Source organism: Xiphophorus hellerii, chromosome 8, assembly GCF_003331165.1.
Source record: "Xiphophorus hellerii strain 12219 chromosome 8, Xiphophorus_hellerii-4.1, whole genome shotgun sequence".
Classification (NCBI taxonomy): domain Eukaryota; kingdom Metazoa; phylum Chordata; class Actinopteri; order Cyprinodontiformes; family Poeciliidae; genus Xiphophorus; species Xiphophorus hellerii.
The window spans coordinates 21032393-21048516 of NC_045679.1; the positions used below are offsets into that span (position 1 = coordinate 21032393).

The 16124-nt window shown below is 37.1% G+C and overlaps 2 protein-coding genes across 4 annotated transcripts; both read right to left on the reverse strand.

The window, feature by feature from the left end:
• Positions 1–212: 212 nt before the first annotated feature.
• Positions 213–7282, reverse strand: cacfd1 (calcium channel flower domain containing 1). 3 transcript variants are annotated; one of them, XM_032569421.1, is made up of 6 exons: positions 6985–7281; positions 6647–6812; positions 4550–4622; positions 3456–3581; positions 3192–3299; positions 213–2854 (listed from the first exon to the last, which is right to left on the reverse strand). In XM_032569421.1, exons 2-6 carry the CDS (start codon positions 6753–6755, stop codon positions 2764–2766), a joined length of 507 nt encoding a protein of 168 aa, XP_032425312.1. In that variant the 5' UTR covers positions 6756–6812; positions 6985–7281; the 3' UTR covers positions 213–2763. The 3 variants fall into 3 exon arrangements, with proteins under 3 accessions (XP_032425312.1, XP_032425311.1, XP_032425313.1); XM_032569420.1 differs by having other exon boundaries at positions 6935–7281; XM_032569422.1 differs by lacking the exon at positions 213–2854 and adding an exon at positions 2861–3097 and having other exon boundaries at positions 6935–7282.
• Positions 7283–8146: 864 nt separating this feature from the next.
• ptcd2 (pentatricopeptide repeat domain 2) lies at positions 8147–12319 on the reverse strand. Its single transcript, XM_032569419.1, has 10 exons — positions 12034–12319; positions 10962–11054; positions 10759–10888; positions 10552–10669; positions 10371–10449; positions 10212–10303; positions 9541–9654; positions 9376–9450; positions 9172–9285; positions 8147–9077 (listed from the first exon to the last, which is right to left on the reverse strand). The coding sequence occupies exons 1-10, from the start codon at positions 12254–12256 to the stop codon at positions 8856–8858; spliced, it is 1260 nt and encodes a 419-aa protein (XP_032425310.1). The 5' UTR covers positions 12257–12319; the 3' UTR covers positions 8147–8855.
• Positions 12320–16124: the final 3805 nt, after the last annotated feature.

A 16124-nucleotide genomic window follows, 5' to 3' on the forward strand; every position in this document is an offset into this window, starting at 1 on the left:
TTAACTTTGTCAAGCAAAATCGCAAAAAGATAATCTTAAGCACAAACCTTTTGTTCAACCTTTTACTAAATTCAGGGACGTCAATAACTAGTTGCGTTCAGAAATCCGTCTGACAAATTTTAGCAATCTAAATCTGGTTTTGCGTGATTCCATTTTAAACCATGAAGCCTTTGTGAAAAACGTCACACACACACACAAAAAACCAACCCAACACTGGTAGTAGCAAGTTTATTTCACCAAATTCATTATCAGACTTCACATCACAACACACAATGACTATACACGTACCTCTTACAGCTAAAACGGCATTAAACACCCGCCGGCAACAGGTGAAACAAACGGGCGAATTGCTTGAACTAAATAAAGACAATAAATCAAATGCGTGTGGACAAGGAGAATAATCAGTGATGTTCCTTAAACATTCACCAACACCGGAGATTGCTAAAGTGTTTCAACTGGCTAAAGTGACATGGTAGTTTCAAAGTCGTGCAGCTGGCTCTGAATGATACCTGAGAGCTGTCCCTGGAGGTACATTAAATAAAACTTGATCAGAAACGGACAGAATAGAGACTTTTAGACAGCAAAGGCCGCAAGAGACACATGCAAGCAGCATTCGTTTTTCTGGGGCAAGGCAATAAAAACAGTTCAATCGTACAATCTCCGTCTCGCTTCAATATCATGACTAAGGTAAACCATCACTCTGCCTAATGAGTGGAATACACACCAAAACAGTCCCTGAAGAAAGACACTTCCCTCTATTAAACTGTTAATAATGACCTAATTCTTTTAAAGAAACAAAGAAATAAAAAAACCGTTACAAAATGTTTTACAAATGAGCACACATCCCAGCACCCGATAGGGAACACAGGCTGAGCTACACTAAATCAGCTTATCTGGGGATACAAAAAAGAAAAGGACACAAAAGTCTAACACAAAAATAATAAACCTCAGGTGTGGAAATCTTTGGATAAACCAGATACATTCAATCCCTTTTGCCTTTGTTCATAAATGCCCATAAGCCACAGTTCAGACGTCTTTGTGTGCCATGTTATTATACCTTAATACATCTTCCTACTATGAGCAGGTATGAATAGGGTTAAAAACCTAAGGAGATCAAGAGTCTGAAACTTTTAACAAAAATGGATCAAAGCCCATAAAGTCAAAACTGTTCAAAAAGTGAAGGGAATACAAGATTTCTCATTTGATCAAACAACAAATTAAAACAAAAGACGAAACTAAATACAAAAGCTGTGACAGAAGACAGTGAAAAGGTTAAGGAAACACTTTAGGTTTTATGAACAGAGGTCTCCATATTTACTTTCACCCCTAATAAAAATGCACTGAAAGCTTTAAGATATATTTTAATTATTGAAGAAGCATAACCTCACATCGGAAACTGTCCTGAAGTTCTCAAACACTTTGAATCAACAAATTGGTGGGAAAATAAACTTGGTTCCTCGTCTAACACAACACCGTTTTTTTTTTTAAACGTTCTAATTATTGTTCTCACTGTATATTTTATCCAAATTTAGCAAAGAAACCCACCTGCCTGACAGTATGTTTTCATGTTTTTTCCCCCCATTTTGACATTTTTTTTTTGTAGGAGACTATCGTGGTGCGGTAAAAATTTTATTCACTTTTGGGCTTTTTAAACATCGTTTCCTTCACTGCATCTGGTTTGATTGGACAATTTACAAATATCAGTTTTAAATAAAAACCGGCACAACAACAAAAACAAGGAATAAACTAAATCAAACATCATTCTAATTTATGAAATTGCACTGCTCTACTCCTCTTTTATTTTAAAATTGTCTTTTAGTTACAGAAAGCATCAAACATTTAAACTTCCATGTAGCGGGCAGACCTGTGGTTTCTTTTTGATACACTCAAACTTTATAAACAGAAGCATTTCTGCATGTGTACAATTTTGTCATTATCCTTCAGACTTTATTATTATTAATATTATATCCCCAGTAACACTCAGTAGTTCCAAACAACAGAATTTCATTTTCCCTAAAATGCAGCCACACATCTCTGTAGTTATGTGTAGCCTTTTCACGCAAGACCAGAACATTTTAACCTCCGCACCACGATCCTGGCTAGCTTGGCTTTTCGCTCCAAGTCAGGTGGAGGTTTCATGTAAAAATATATATTATACAGTCAAATTTGTTTGTTACAACTGGTGGGATAACTACCACTGTAAATGGGTTTTTCTTTTTCCCCCTGAAGAACATAAACTCAGTTCTTACCACTCTTTAACGGTCATATTGTCATTAGTGAATAATAAAAATGTCAAATCTTTTGCTGGTGAGCTTCTGCCCCGCACTGCATTGCTAATAAAAATGCCCAACTGCATGTCTCTACATTGCCTGAATAAGCTGAGCTCAATTATGTTTTTATCACAATCATTTCACGTGTAATTTACTGGAAGGCTTTGGGGAAAAAACTAAGTTTTTGTAAAGTAAATGTTTGCTAAAAAAAAACAAAAACAAAAAAAAAAGCAGAAAAAAACTAAAATCTAAAGGAAGAATTTAAAGCATAACGTCAAAAGCGTTGAGCCATGGTGATAAATTCCATCTTTTAGATTGGAGGTAAATAAATAAATAAATTTGTTGACAGTATTGGATCAGAACAAAAAAAAAATACACCAAACTAAGCAGTTAAATAAACAACTATGTAGTTTTGACAAAAGGTAGGTTGAACCTGGAGGTCCAAGTGTAAAAACTGCAAAACAAGATGAGGGGAGGAGGAGAATCAGATGCCTCACTCCGGAGCTCCATTTACTGTCCCTGCCGTCCGCTCTTCGTCTCCCTGCTTCTGGTGCTGTAGTCTGGCATAAGTCACAGCGTCTCCCCTGAGAGGGCAGGGGGGAAAAAAAAGAAGGAGAAAAAAAATAGAGGAAACGGGATGCGAAGGAAGGGTGGTAATAAAAATAAGTGGAAATAAAGAAAAAGCAAGTGTACGAGAATCAGAATTAGAAGGGATTAGTACAAAACTCACTCAGTTTAAACCTATTTGCATCACAAAAAGGGAAGGTCATTAGGGTGGCATTGTGTTAATTTATAAAAATGTTGTGAACTGCATTTAATGTGAGAGCCTGTTATAAGGTGAGTCATTGGGGGAAAAAAAGACATGTTTAAATATAAAGGTGTAACGTGTTGCATGCTTTTAACCTATAGAAGCCATCTCACTTTTTGCCTAAAGACGCAAGTCCATAAAGAACTCCTGTGGCAAAGGCGATGGCGTTTCCAAACAGTGTTGTAATGGAGAAGCTCAGGAACACGGGAAACAGAGCCATCCTGAAGAGAAGCGACCAAAAAGGACATTAAGCAAAAGACAAGAGTTTAGAACATGCAGAATTGTTGAAAAACAGCACTTTCGTGTACAAGTGTTTATGCTTAAAAGTCCAGATTTCTCAGATGTCAGCCGCTTTGACAATGGATGCTTGTTCTTACCCACAGTAGAAGAGGGCTTTCTGCCAGGGCTTGAATTTGTCTGCGCGGGCTGCAATCGCATTTGCAAACTCTATGAACTGGCAGCAGAATGGGACCTCACAAAGGAACAGCACAAAGGCATTCAACCTTGAGACGAGAGGGCGGGGCCACAAGCACAGCAGAACAGGGAATTATTGGGAGCAGCGCGCCAATCTCAGACACAGAAACACAAATCAACGAGAAGAGAAAATAACAAATAAGCTGTCAAAAAAAATGTCTTTAGCATAATATTAATGATGAATATGCCTCGCAAAACAGAGGCCGTGAACAAACTTACAAGTGACTCTGTTAGGGTGTGTTTGTTGGAAGGCTTTTTTTGTGATTTCAAACAGACATACTTTCCTGTTTGGTCGTGGCCTTAATGCTTAATATTTGATGTACTATTCTAAATGTGAGCCCTGAAATTAGAGGTTTGACTCTCAATACACATGAGATCGTACAATAAAGACATTCTATTCCATCTACGCTTCTCAATTTTTATGTTTTGACAATGAATCCCAGTTAGATTTAGGTCTGGACTTTGACCAGGCCACCCTAACAAACAGAATATACTTTCATCTAAAGCAGTGGTTCTCGATCCTAGTCGTCAGGGCCCCTTCATGTCTCAGACCTGCATCTGTTCCTGCACACGTGGTTTAAATAATTACACTACCTCCTGCAGAAGTGTGTTAATCAGCTATTTTTTCGTAAATCAGGTGAGCCCTCAGGGAAACACCTAAACATGAAAAGCAGAGGATCAACCAGCACTGATAAAAGATTCCACTGAATCTCTGGCTGTAGGTTTATTGACGTCCTGCTGGAAGATGAACTTTCACCCCAGTCTGTAACAGTTTTGAGTACTGGCCATGCTTGCTAGTAATGTGCAGAATGAGTAAATATGTGCATGAAACAGCTTTATTATAAAATTTTACCTGCCCAGTATTGGTTGGTTGGATTAATGTTTAGAAAAAAAAAAACAAAGATTTTTATTTTGTGCTCAGCAAAACAAAATAGAAAAGAAAAAAAAAAAAATCACATTCAGGTGAAAATTTCCAAATACACCTTGAGAAACTTACACCATCCATACTCCAGCAGCGATGTTTAAAGGGTTCACAGTGACGCAGTTCCACACTCCCGAGACAGCGCAGGCTGCATGCAGAGGAGACAAAACAAGACGGCTGTTTTTTGTGGTAAAACAGATGGTGGGTCACGGGATCAGACACAAAACATTACGGCGCACCACAAGACATTGATCTGTGCAGTAAACTCCTCAGAGGAGAGGGGATCGCTAAATGGCCGATGAGGCTATGAAAAAAATCAACGTCAGCCACTTTTGTGTTTAATAAAAACACGACAAGTACTGCAAACAGCAGGATGTCTCTTGAAATCAGCACATTTACACTCCAAACACACCTGGAACACACCGACATACATCATATGGGAACATTTTATCACAAATTTCACTTCAAATAACTATAACAAATAAAAAAAAAATATTACAACTGTTTCAGAGTCTAAATAGGTTTGTATTTTATGAGTAAGACTAACCACTTCATGACTAGAATGACAAATTTTTACTAACAGCTTTTTAAGCTTTTCTTATTCTTAGCTTTATTAGCAGAAGAGGTTATTCTAAACAAAATCTGAAAAACACAACATATATACCATCAGAAATGAATACGTGTTATAATATAAGCTGATTGAATGTTGAAAAAAAAGCTCATATGTTCTAGGAAAGCTGTGGAAAAAACTCTCAGAAACATGATCAGAGTGGGAATTAGAGGGAGAGGGTGAGAACTGGCATAATCTCACATTGCAGAGGCGTGTGAGATACAGCAAATAAGAGCAGAAAAAGAAATAATGAGATTGTGTAATAAACTCCTCTGACATTCAATTACTGCACTGCAAAAATGATAGTAGAGAAACTTCTAAATAAGGATAAGGCTTGAGATCAATTACGATTCAACATTTAGAAGGAAAAAGTCACTGTGTAAACCAAGAAACATGTATAATCTTAAGTATTCTAGCATAGCTGCATGTCTCCATCCGTTTTGGGGTGGAAATCTGAAAAATGATTCATGGCTTAGCCTCGAACGCGACTTCCGTGATGACAGAAAAAAAGCGCTGCAAAACATTTCTCAAAAAATCAAAGCATATCAATGGTCATTAAGGCTGCCATTGATATGTTTTTTTCCCCAACTGGAATTAAACAATCCAAATGCATATAGCTGAATATAACAATATTGCAATATGGATACAAAATAACTGTATGAGACTGAATCTGAATCGAAGTATTTGAAAAATGTTAAGTGATTTGAACTGAATCTGGACCAAATTGGAATCTACAGTATGGATCTGAAATGGACATGTTAGCCTTCAGATGACATTTGTTGTGAATTGGCAGAATATAAAGCAATTGGAACTAAGTGTAATTGAAGATTTTCACACCCTATTAAAAACAAACATTATGTACATCTTAATATTAAAGACATTTTAATTTACTTGAAAAATAAATGAGCCCACCTGCCACCTATCTTTTGTATTTTCACCATCCACTTTATTTGAACATATACTTTTATTTGCTTCGGCACCAAACCTCACACTGTCTCAAACACTGGAAAAAACAACGCAGCAGACCATTGCTCCCTTACACTGTCCATTCCTCTTAATAATACAGAAGTCATTGAATATGCAGTGGTTAATGTGATACAGGGACTGTGACTCTGGTGTCACTGGGGAGGAGACGGAGGGCTGCAGTGCTGCTGGAAAACTGCAAAGGCAGCTCCAAGTCTGTCTCATGCCGAGATGGATTGTGCTTTTCCTGAAGGGAATATTCAGCAAATTTGATTTTGTGTCACTCTTCTTCAAGAGTTTTAAGGCTGGGTGAAGGGGGAAAGCAAACAAAACAGGCGGCGCCCTACTGCAGTGAGGGGACAATGAACAAGCAGCAGGGACAAAAGATGAAGCAGTATTTACACGCTCAAATGTCAGACTCAAAACGGATCCTGTCCCAACCCGGCCATGAGTAAATACACAAAGCAAATATATCAATCATAAAGACAAGAATAAATTACCCGGAAAACAAATATATATATTGTAGTCTGGCAAATAATAAAACTACACGTAAAATGTATAAAGTGGAAGACAGTAGGACGACTCTGACAGCTACTTACATATTCCTCCCAAAACCCCAGCGATTTTGCAGAGCCATCTGTACCACCAGGTCATGCCATCATCATCCGGAGCGGCTTTGCTGGGCGCTGCTGTCTCTTCGGAGCTCATTGTGGGGTTTTGTTTTTCTGCTACGGTTTTCAAACACCCACAGGCAGATCTCACAGCCTGAAACAACCCAATAAAATCCAAGTTAAGTTCGCTCCAGGCAACAAAACCAGCTGCCGGCTAGCCTAATACGCCACTACGCTCCAGTTCGGTGAAACCAGGTACAATAACAACTTTCTAACCTTTATATATATATTCCTTTTGTGTGCTGGTGTCAGCTGACTGATGTTACCAGCTGCCTTCGCCCACGGTTCTCTGTCCCCGTCACTCCGAGCCAGCTAAGCCTGGGCTAGCTGACGATCACAAGCAGTAGCATCGCCACCAGCAGCCGCTAGGAGCGGATATCACCGACGCACATGTCTTGGAACTTCCAAGCCGCCTTATAAATGACTAAAATATCGAATGCAAACACCTTATTACATCGGATAAGAGTCAATTTAACGCGTTTGGATTAAATAAAAGCAGCTTCGTCTTGTAGCTCACGGTGGGAGCTCTGCCAGCGTCAGCTGTGCGTGGTGGGAGGGGCTTAAAATGCGTCATCCTTTGTTTACAGTCGGCACATTTCCAAGAGTAGGCTTGAAACTGAAGAAACCCCCAAAATGCAACATTCAAAAAATTTGAATAGTAAATAACACCATTAAAAAAAAATTTCAACGCAGAAATGTTAAAACATAAGGAGCTGCTCAAAGAGCGCTCCATCCAAGGATCACCATGGAAAGTTCAGTGGAAGGAAAACATGAGACAGAAAAAAGGTACACAAGCAACGGGGATTGTAGAGTGCCATGTCATTTGCTGATGTTGGTTCCCTGTGTTTCATCAAGTTCTACTGACACACTTTCTGAGGTCAAATTTGGATTTGTAAAATGTCAAATATAGAAATGTGCGTATTTAAAAAGGTTATTTTTAATGGCACTATTAGACTTTATTTTTTTTTAAATAACCTTGAAAAATATGTACATTTCTATATTTGACATTTTACAAATCCATTATGTTGTACTGGGGGGGAAAAGCAGTTCTTATGCAACATCCCTCTGTAGGCTTGGACTGTCTGAGATTTTAGAACAACTCTGACCACCATAAAGCCAGAAAGAGTGTCAGTACCACCCCAGATTTTTGTATGTGCACATGCCTGCAATGTTTTAAACAATCAAAAACATTAGTGATGCTTTAAATTTATTTTTTACTTTTTATATCTTAGGCTACTGAAAATAGCAGAGGTGTTGTAGTCATTCTGGGGAGAATCAAAAATTTTATCAGCTCTATGATTTAAATCAGTTCAGAGTGAGACTTCTGGCACATGTCCAAGCTCAAGGTACTTATTGATAATATTTTGCAACCTATCAAGTTTAATCCTCTGCATATGATTTTACACTCAGCATACAATGACACCAAAGAAATTCTTAATTTTTAAATTTTGTTCATTTCAAATCTATTTTATTATTAAATATTTGCTCACCTTTAATCACTCGCTCATACATCTACACCAAATATACAAAACACAACGCTCCCAATGTTAGGATTCTTGGAAGCAGATATAACACAAATACGGTTATACTTTTTCTTCTTACAGAAGTTTCAGCAAGTGGAGACATGGAGCCAAATACCTGTCAGCAGAGCATACATTTCTTTCAGAGATGGATAATCAAAGGTAATAGGGATGTGCAATGTATCTACAGATTATTGATCTGACTCCAGGAATTATCATAGTTTTGATTTAAACACTGTTCTTTTCTTAGAGGTACACAGCGGTTTCAAATAACCATTAGTTATTCTACTTTTTGTTGACAATAAGATCATGTCTGAGCTTGTTCCCAGGTCAGAGATGATCTTGATCCCAAGACCATGAGAACATGAAGAGATTTGTGTTTGTCAAATTTGAAAAAGCTCTTCAAAATAACATAATAATAGTAATACAAAAAAGTACTACTTCAGTTTTATTTTTAGAATTTAACACTTTCCTGTCTGCGTGAGGTAAACACCACTGACTTTCATGATTGTGCTGGTAACAGAGCCCATATTAATAGGGGGCAATAACATCCCAGAAATTTCACATTATAGTTCATCACCAGTGAGAGAGTTGATTCTAGGTGTTCGTCTCTGGCTTCACTCTGACAACAGATTGGACTGTAGAGACCTCCGAGTCCTTCGGCTGGTCCTCCTCACCACCTCCATTACAACCGGTTTCCTCTTCCCCGTCGGGACACGGCACAGCATGTCGTCGAGGGTCTCCTGGGTCACCTGACCGGCCTGTTGGAGCTGAGTCACCACCTGCTCCGCTTTCATCTTGAATGGTGTGCCTTCACTCCTCAAAACGAGCAAATCGACCTGAAAACCGGCCAACAGAAAAAAATAAATGCACATACCTTGTCACATTATAGCCTATCATATCACAAATCTGACACCGTTAGTAATCACTTACCACTTCCTTGGAAAACTCTGGCTTTTTCACAAAAAACGACCTACTGGGCGATATAGCTGCCGACAGCACAGAAACGGCCCCTAAAACGTCTCCTGACATGGTAAGTATCATAGCCTATAACATAAAAACAAATAAAAATATGTATACTTGACCAAAAACCGCCAATAAATATGTATACAGTGGAATGACAGGCTGCACACTTACGTTAAAGTTTTGGCACAATTTGCTGTCAGTGCTCATAATTTGTGAATACATAGAGTGTGCCTTTGCTAGGTCATTCTGACACAAAAACAGAAGAGAATAGAATGTTTTTCGAATAATTTGCACGTATTTCTGCAACATCATTAAGAGAGCACAGATCCAACTCACCCGTCTGAGTGCTAATGCTACAGCAAAGCAATATGCATGGCGAGTGATGAACTGGCCTCTGGTCTGTTCTTCTTCTATTAGTGACATACTGATTCTGTAGCATTCTGCTGTGTTCTGAGCAACAAATAGCAAATAACAAAAAGATCAAACTCTACACAGAGACAAACTTGGGATGGTAAAGTGCTAAAGCATGGTTAAAAAACACTCTTGTCTTGCAAAATCAATAATAATCCATTAACTTTTCCACATTTTGTGATCTTAAAAAGTAGCTTTGATTTATTTTAATTAAATTTAAGGTCATAGACAAACACAAAGTAATACATTATTGAAACATGTATTCAACTAATTATTAATTAATCAATATTAACTAATTATTATTTGTTTCCTCATAAAAACTGCTCTGTCTAAAATGAATTCTATTTACTATTAATGTAATTTTATTTTGGGCAACTGAGGCTGAGGTGGGGGGTCAATAAAAATGCATGCCGCACTTTTCAGATATTATATCGTCACTCCTCTTCACAATTGTAGATTATTAAATTTGTTCTTTTGCACTGCTCGATCCCATAAAATCCCAGTAAAGAGCACAAATTGCGGCGCTGATGAGACAAAATGTGAAAAAGTTTAAGGGGTGTGAATACTTTTGGTAGGTACTGCGATTTAATCATTACCAGTTTATAGCAGGTAGCCATCGCTAGTGTGAGTGTGTCTTTGTTGAATGGTACTCCTTGGCTCCTCATTGTTCTTAAAACGTCCATAGCGCCTAGAACAAACGCTTTTTAGAATATTGCCTCCATGTAATGATACATGTAGGCTGACCTGTTCCTTACTTTCATATGAGCCTTTAACAAACAACATGTTGATGGCGATGTTAAAAGAGGTTGAATCAATGAAAAAGCCTTCCATATTCTGTCCAGAGTAGAAAGAAAAACAAAAACATTAATTGTACAAGTTGTTTCTATCTTGTGTTGTAATTTAATATAATTATTTATCATTGTTTTGACTTGTTACCTTATCAGTTAAAGTTGCAGCAGCCATTCCCTCCATGCCAAGTTCATAGCAAAGTCTCATGAAAAGTGGGCCAAACTTGAAGTCTCCATACAAAAGGTTCCGGTTCTCCGCATGATACCTTTTCACATTTCACAAATTGGATTTTTAGTTTTCTAGAAACAGTGAAGGCTTCAGTCTAACTTGTGTCTGGGACAGAGTAGCACTTACCTATAGATGGCTTTTTGGGCTACTAGCATATCATCTGGCGTTTGACACAGGTGGAGAAGCAGCTTTAGGTCGTCTCGCAGAATCAGCTCATTTCTTTGCATCTTCTCTCTGAACAGCTCAATATAATTGCCTGTGTAGGTGTGTTGACAATTTTAATTTAAGCAAATTTCACATTAAAATTTCGGCATCAAACAGTTTCTCACCATCTGATCCCGTAACAAGGTGAGCCACAGCTAGCTTTTTTTGCTGGAAATCCTGCAGTTTGATAACATCTTCTGACAACAAATGCCTCTTAGCTGTGGATAGAAATGAAAACAGGTACAACTAAGTGTGGGGCTTTTTTTATTAGTAGCGTTTCCAGATTAAAAGAAGGTTGCAAAACCTGCCTGAATTTACAAGTGAAAGATCAACTGTTTTTCTGTTAGTAAAATTAGCAGAAAAATCCACGACTGCAATAAGTAATGCGGAATATTGTGTGTATTATTAGATGATATTGATTAGCAAATATTACCAAAGAAAAAGCAAACATATTGTATAAGATGGTTATCAATCACTTGGTGAAAAAATGTAAAAAATCTGCTTCAATAAACAAGACAGGTTTACAGATGCGAAAAATTCCACGTGAGGTTCCTCAAGGTTCAGTGCTGGTACTCATGTTGTTTCTCCTGTATACTTTCTAAACTATCATTTGTAGTGCTCAGATGAAACTGAATTATTATGCTTTCTCCACTTTTGCTATGGGGGAAGAGCTGAACAATATCAATAAGTTAACTTTAAATGTGTATTTGTGACAGAATGTTCAAAGGGCCTCCACAAAGGAGTGATGTTTGGCAACGCCATGCTGCTTAACATCTATGGAGAGGAGTACATCTATGGAACACTTTCAATAATTAAATTAACGAATGCAAAAGATTTCAATATACATTTTTTTTCAAGCATCGAGGTTTAAACGACAAAACAGAAGATGATTACTTGTGGCTTAAAGTCCAACCATAGGAATGTTTTAAATTCCAGGCCACTTTGAATTGACAGCTAACACATTTTACAATCACTCCATTCGCCTCAGCCAGTGCAGAACTTTTACAAGCAACTCAGGCCTGTAAGAATTTTTTTGAAATGCTAGTATTTCTGAGTTTACTATGAATGAACATTTGCTATGCTTTTTTTCATGGTCTACAGTGGAGGCGCTTGATTTACCCTGTCCTGTAAGTTTCTACATCCATGTGTAGCATGAAACAGGACAGTCGCTGTCGGGTTTCCCTTTGTTTCTCTTACCTCCAATGCAGCCCTGAGTCCAGCTTGGCCGTAAAACTCCACAGAACAGCCCTTTGCAGGGTTTAGAAACTAACGACCGACAACATTTAGCAGCCAGTGTCCCCAGCAGCGCCATGACACCAGCCGACCGAACCGTGGACATGAACACAGAAGGGGTGGTGTGTGGAGTCGAGTTCCGATAAGTAAGTTTACTTACGTTCTGAAAATTATTCATGAACTGCATAAAATAATTTAGAGATTACATTCATATTAATTCTATTTTTGAACAAGCAGTACCACAGTTGTTTGTCAGTTTCTGTTTTGCAGATAGAGGTTGGTATCTTCCAACATGGCGCCACACTCTGTAATGTAAATGTTCTTATTTCTCAAACTCCACCTGTAGATGGCGCAGTGATACCATTTCTGGTCATTTCAGAAAAACGTTACAATGTGCACACTAAACATCTGTATTAAATAATAATAAGAATAACTACGTAAAGACCCAGATTTTTCCTTCTTAATTAAATTGTCCAGATCGACAAAAATGCCACTTAGCCATTTAAAATGATAGACTTAGATGGTTTCATGTATTTAGAGCTTTAGAAAAGAAGACGTAAAAAAAAAAAAATCAAAACAGCAAATGAATCAAACCTATAAAAAAAGAGTATGAATACATTTTCCCCCTACATTTAAGGGAAATTTCAGAAAAATAAACATATTATATTCAAATGACTAAAGAAAAAAAAAACGTGTTAATTTTTTATTTCTTGCACCATCTGTGTTATTCTGTTGTGGAATTTCAAAGCAACGAACAAAGAAAAACTACACTTTTTATGATCTTTATGTTTAAAAACATTGATCTGTTATTTATCAATTCTAGTCACTTTCGAGAGCTACCCTAAAAAAGTAATGACATTACATACTATTGCAATTGAAAAGAAACTTCATGCCATGTATGTACATATCTATGAGTACTTTATAACTAATGATAATGCACAATAATTTATAATTCTTTTCATCCATGTTCAATATTTTATTTAATACTTTTTATAGTTTATCATTGTATTATAATAAGCTTATGTCTTTTATAAAAAGTAGACTTAATGATTTAAAAACTATGAAATAGGAAGGCTAACTGTAAATTTTGAGCTTTGAGATACAATAGTGGAATACAATCTGATACAAATAATTGTGTCAATCTGGTGTAGATCTACTGATACTTCATTACAGGAGGCTGCAGGAAGCAACACTTCCTGCCTTTTTAGGTTTGTGCCCCCACTGACCTGACAGGATTATGTAACAGAAAAGGAGCGTCCTTAAAAGGTTTCTGCTGTATTTTCCTTGTAACTGCTTGACGTCATCACACATTTAAAATGAAACCATGCCTTAAAACAGGTTGCAGTCTTGTTGTTTATTACTGCATATTTCCAGTATGTACGTCACAAAACTAAAATGTATCGGGCATGTTCTCTGCAGGTATACTGGAATAAAGCTGTAATATCTTGATTTTTTTTAATGCTTTCTATAAGTCCTGTACAGGCTTTGGTGAAATTACTATCAAATTTGCCCCCATTTTGAAAAAGCATTCTGGTAAGTTTTGAAGAATGAACTCTCTACATTGGATGCTTCCACAATAAACTCCTATGATAAACAACAATGCAGAGCGAAAGAACTGGGAGGTTCCCCACTGTTGCCCTAGCAACATGATCTCAGCCCATCCAGCTGAGATAGCTCAGCCAATAAGATACAGGTCCCTTGGATAATTTATGGCATCCTGGAAGGTGTATGAGCCTCTTTTTCTCCCAATTTATCCCTCTGCATAAATATGATTCCATACTAATTGCTCATCTATACCTAGAGGCAAACAATTCAAAAGAGAAATATCATCATTTATGTGGATATTGTAACACCTAGAGTCTGATTTGACCAGACAAGCAGCCAGGTTGAGCTGAGGGTCCGCAATTTTTAGATCTTTGATTTATCCTTACATGCACCTCCCTTTGGTTTTGGAAAGCGCCTTGGGTGTCCCGTCATCATTAATAAACGTCCCCACTGAAACGGTTTTGCAACAACCTGAAAACAGCTGGAGCTGACTATATCACTGCCCTTGAAAGAAAAAGACAAAGCCTCCGTCTGTAGAAAAACGGAAGATCTAGGTTTGTTGGCAGATGGTTTTGAGATTCACATTGATAATAAATGCCTGCTGGTGTATGCTTTATCTAGAGAAAGTCTGGGATGTTGTCTCATTCGTATAATTTTTTTTAGAATATTATAGCACATGAAAGGAAATAGAAAACATATTCACTTAATGTACCTGTCAAAATAGCCAGAAGATTGTAATTTAGCTTTCTAAATTTGCTGTAACTCTTATAAAACAAAATAAATAGAATTACAGTGATTCTCATTACTATCTGCACAACTGTTATTTTTTATATCTAAATCAAAATGTATGTCAGCTTTAAGCACACAGGAGCTGTTCAATACATCTCGAATTTATTAAAGCTTTATTACTTCATTTCCTTCTGAGCTTTGGGGGTCTGGAGCCTGTCTTAGCTGTCACCAGTGAAGAGGTGGGATACAACCTTCACAGATTGCCTGTCTATCACAGGACCAGAGCAGTCATGCACGTGACAAACAACCTGACTTTAAGGTCAAACTAAAGCTGCCAATTAACCTGACATGCACACTTGCAGCTGCATGATGAAGCTAAAGTAACAAGGAAATAGCCATGGGCTTGTCATGAGATTGTTATGGTCTGATAACCTTGACAAAAAAAAAATATGCCAGTTTCAAGATATGTAATGTAATGTAATGGACTCATTTTCAACAGTGGCATTTCGAATAGACAGTTCACGTACAGCTTTTAAAAAATATATTTAAATTAATAAATAAATGCAGGGGAAGACTTGCACATAGAGGTTTTAAATATTTACATTTTCTACAGTGCAAGCAGAATTCAGAAGACACTTTTAGCTCATCTGCCAGCAGTAGTTAGCGGAGGAAATTTAGAAGGAATGGACATGTTGTCCTTTTTACCAGATATAAAATAAAACTTTATCTCTTGATGTTAACTGTAAACTATTTCAATATTAGAAACGTTAATGGATAGTTAGAGTTATCTATTCAAATCTGTATCCTAATTACTTCCCAGTCTTTTCAGTAAAATTAATAAACTCATATCCTTGCAGTTTTTCTCAAATCAATTCCAATTTCTACTTTTTCTTTCTCATTTGTCTTCTGACTGTCTGTATTTTATTGTATACTTTAGGCACAGAGCCCTCTACATTTACTGGCACCATTGGTAAAAAAAAAAAAAGTATATATGCATAAAAATGCTTACAAAAAATATATATTTTATTGTAATACCATAAAGATACACTGAAAATTTTAGGAAAATCACATTTTTAGAGAACATTTAGGGGAAAAAAACAAAATTTAAGTTGCTTTCAGTGAAATCACCAGTCACACAATGATTCGGACTCCAAATAGTCAGTATTAACATTTGATAAAATAATCCATTGTTTAAATTTTTTTTGTGTGGTATGAGAATGACTTGACACAAAGTGACACTTGTCTTAGCTTAGGCCACTTTGGCTGGATGATAATGACGATAATCATCTCTATTCTGACCAGGAATGAAGTTCAATTAATGATAACATTACAGTAACTGTATCCTGTAAAAGCAGTAATATCAACGCTAAAGAGTTCAAAGTATGGCCCATGCCACCAGTAAAACAAAACCTGTGACTCTGGTTCATGCTACATCTCACAGTGGGAGCATAGATTCATCTCTGTAGGACTGTCTGGCCTTCATAGCTCAATTTATCAGGAACACTGGAAGAAAAACTCTTCCCCCGGGGCTACAGTGTCATGTACAGTCAGTCATCTTTGGCCTCATGTCATTAACCTGTCAACACTTTGGTTCTCTGACATTATACTATTACCAGCCATATAATTTAATTTAAATAGAATAGGAGGGAATGCTCTATAAATCACATTTTAATCACACACCTGCTATAAATACAGACAAATAGGAGACAGATTGATAAGGCAGACTGGCATGAGCACATTAGGATGCATGAAACTGGGGATTAACTCAGAATTTCATGTCA

What these genes read in the sequence shown, in the direction of transcription:
- cacfd1 (XM_032569421.1), bottom strand. Translation starts at nt 6,755, where the DNA reads ATGAGCTCCGAAGAGACAGCAGCGCCCAGCAAAGCCGCTCCGGATGAT. An exon ending in GCTGCTGGAGTATGGATGGT is followed by an intron (nt 3,582 to 4,549) that starts GTAAGTTTCTCA and finishes TCTCGTCTCAAG; the next exon opens with GTTGAATGCCTTTGTGCTGT. An exon ending in AAAGCCCTCTTCTACTGTGG is followed by an intron (nt 3,300 to 3,455) that starts GTAAGAACAAGC and finishes GCTTCTCTTCAG; the next exon opens with GATGGCTCTGTTTCCCGTGT.
- ptcd2 (XM_032569419.1), bottom strand. Translation starts at nt 12,256, where the DNA reads ATGCAGTTCATGAATAATTTTCAGAACGTAAGTAAACTTACTTATCGG. An exon ending in CTGCAACTTTAACTGATAAG is followed by an intron (nt 10,450 to 10,551) that starts GTAACAAGTCAA and finishes TACTCTGGACAG; the next exon opens with AATATGGAAGGCTTTTTCAT. An exon ending in TGGCTACCTGCTATAAACTG is followed by an intron (nt 9,655 to 10,211) that starts GTAATGATTAAA and finishes TTTGTTGCTCAG; the next exon opens with AACACAGCAGAATGCTACAG.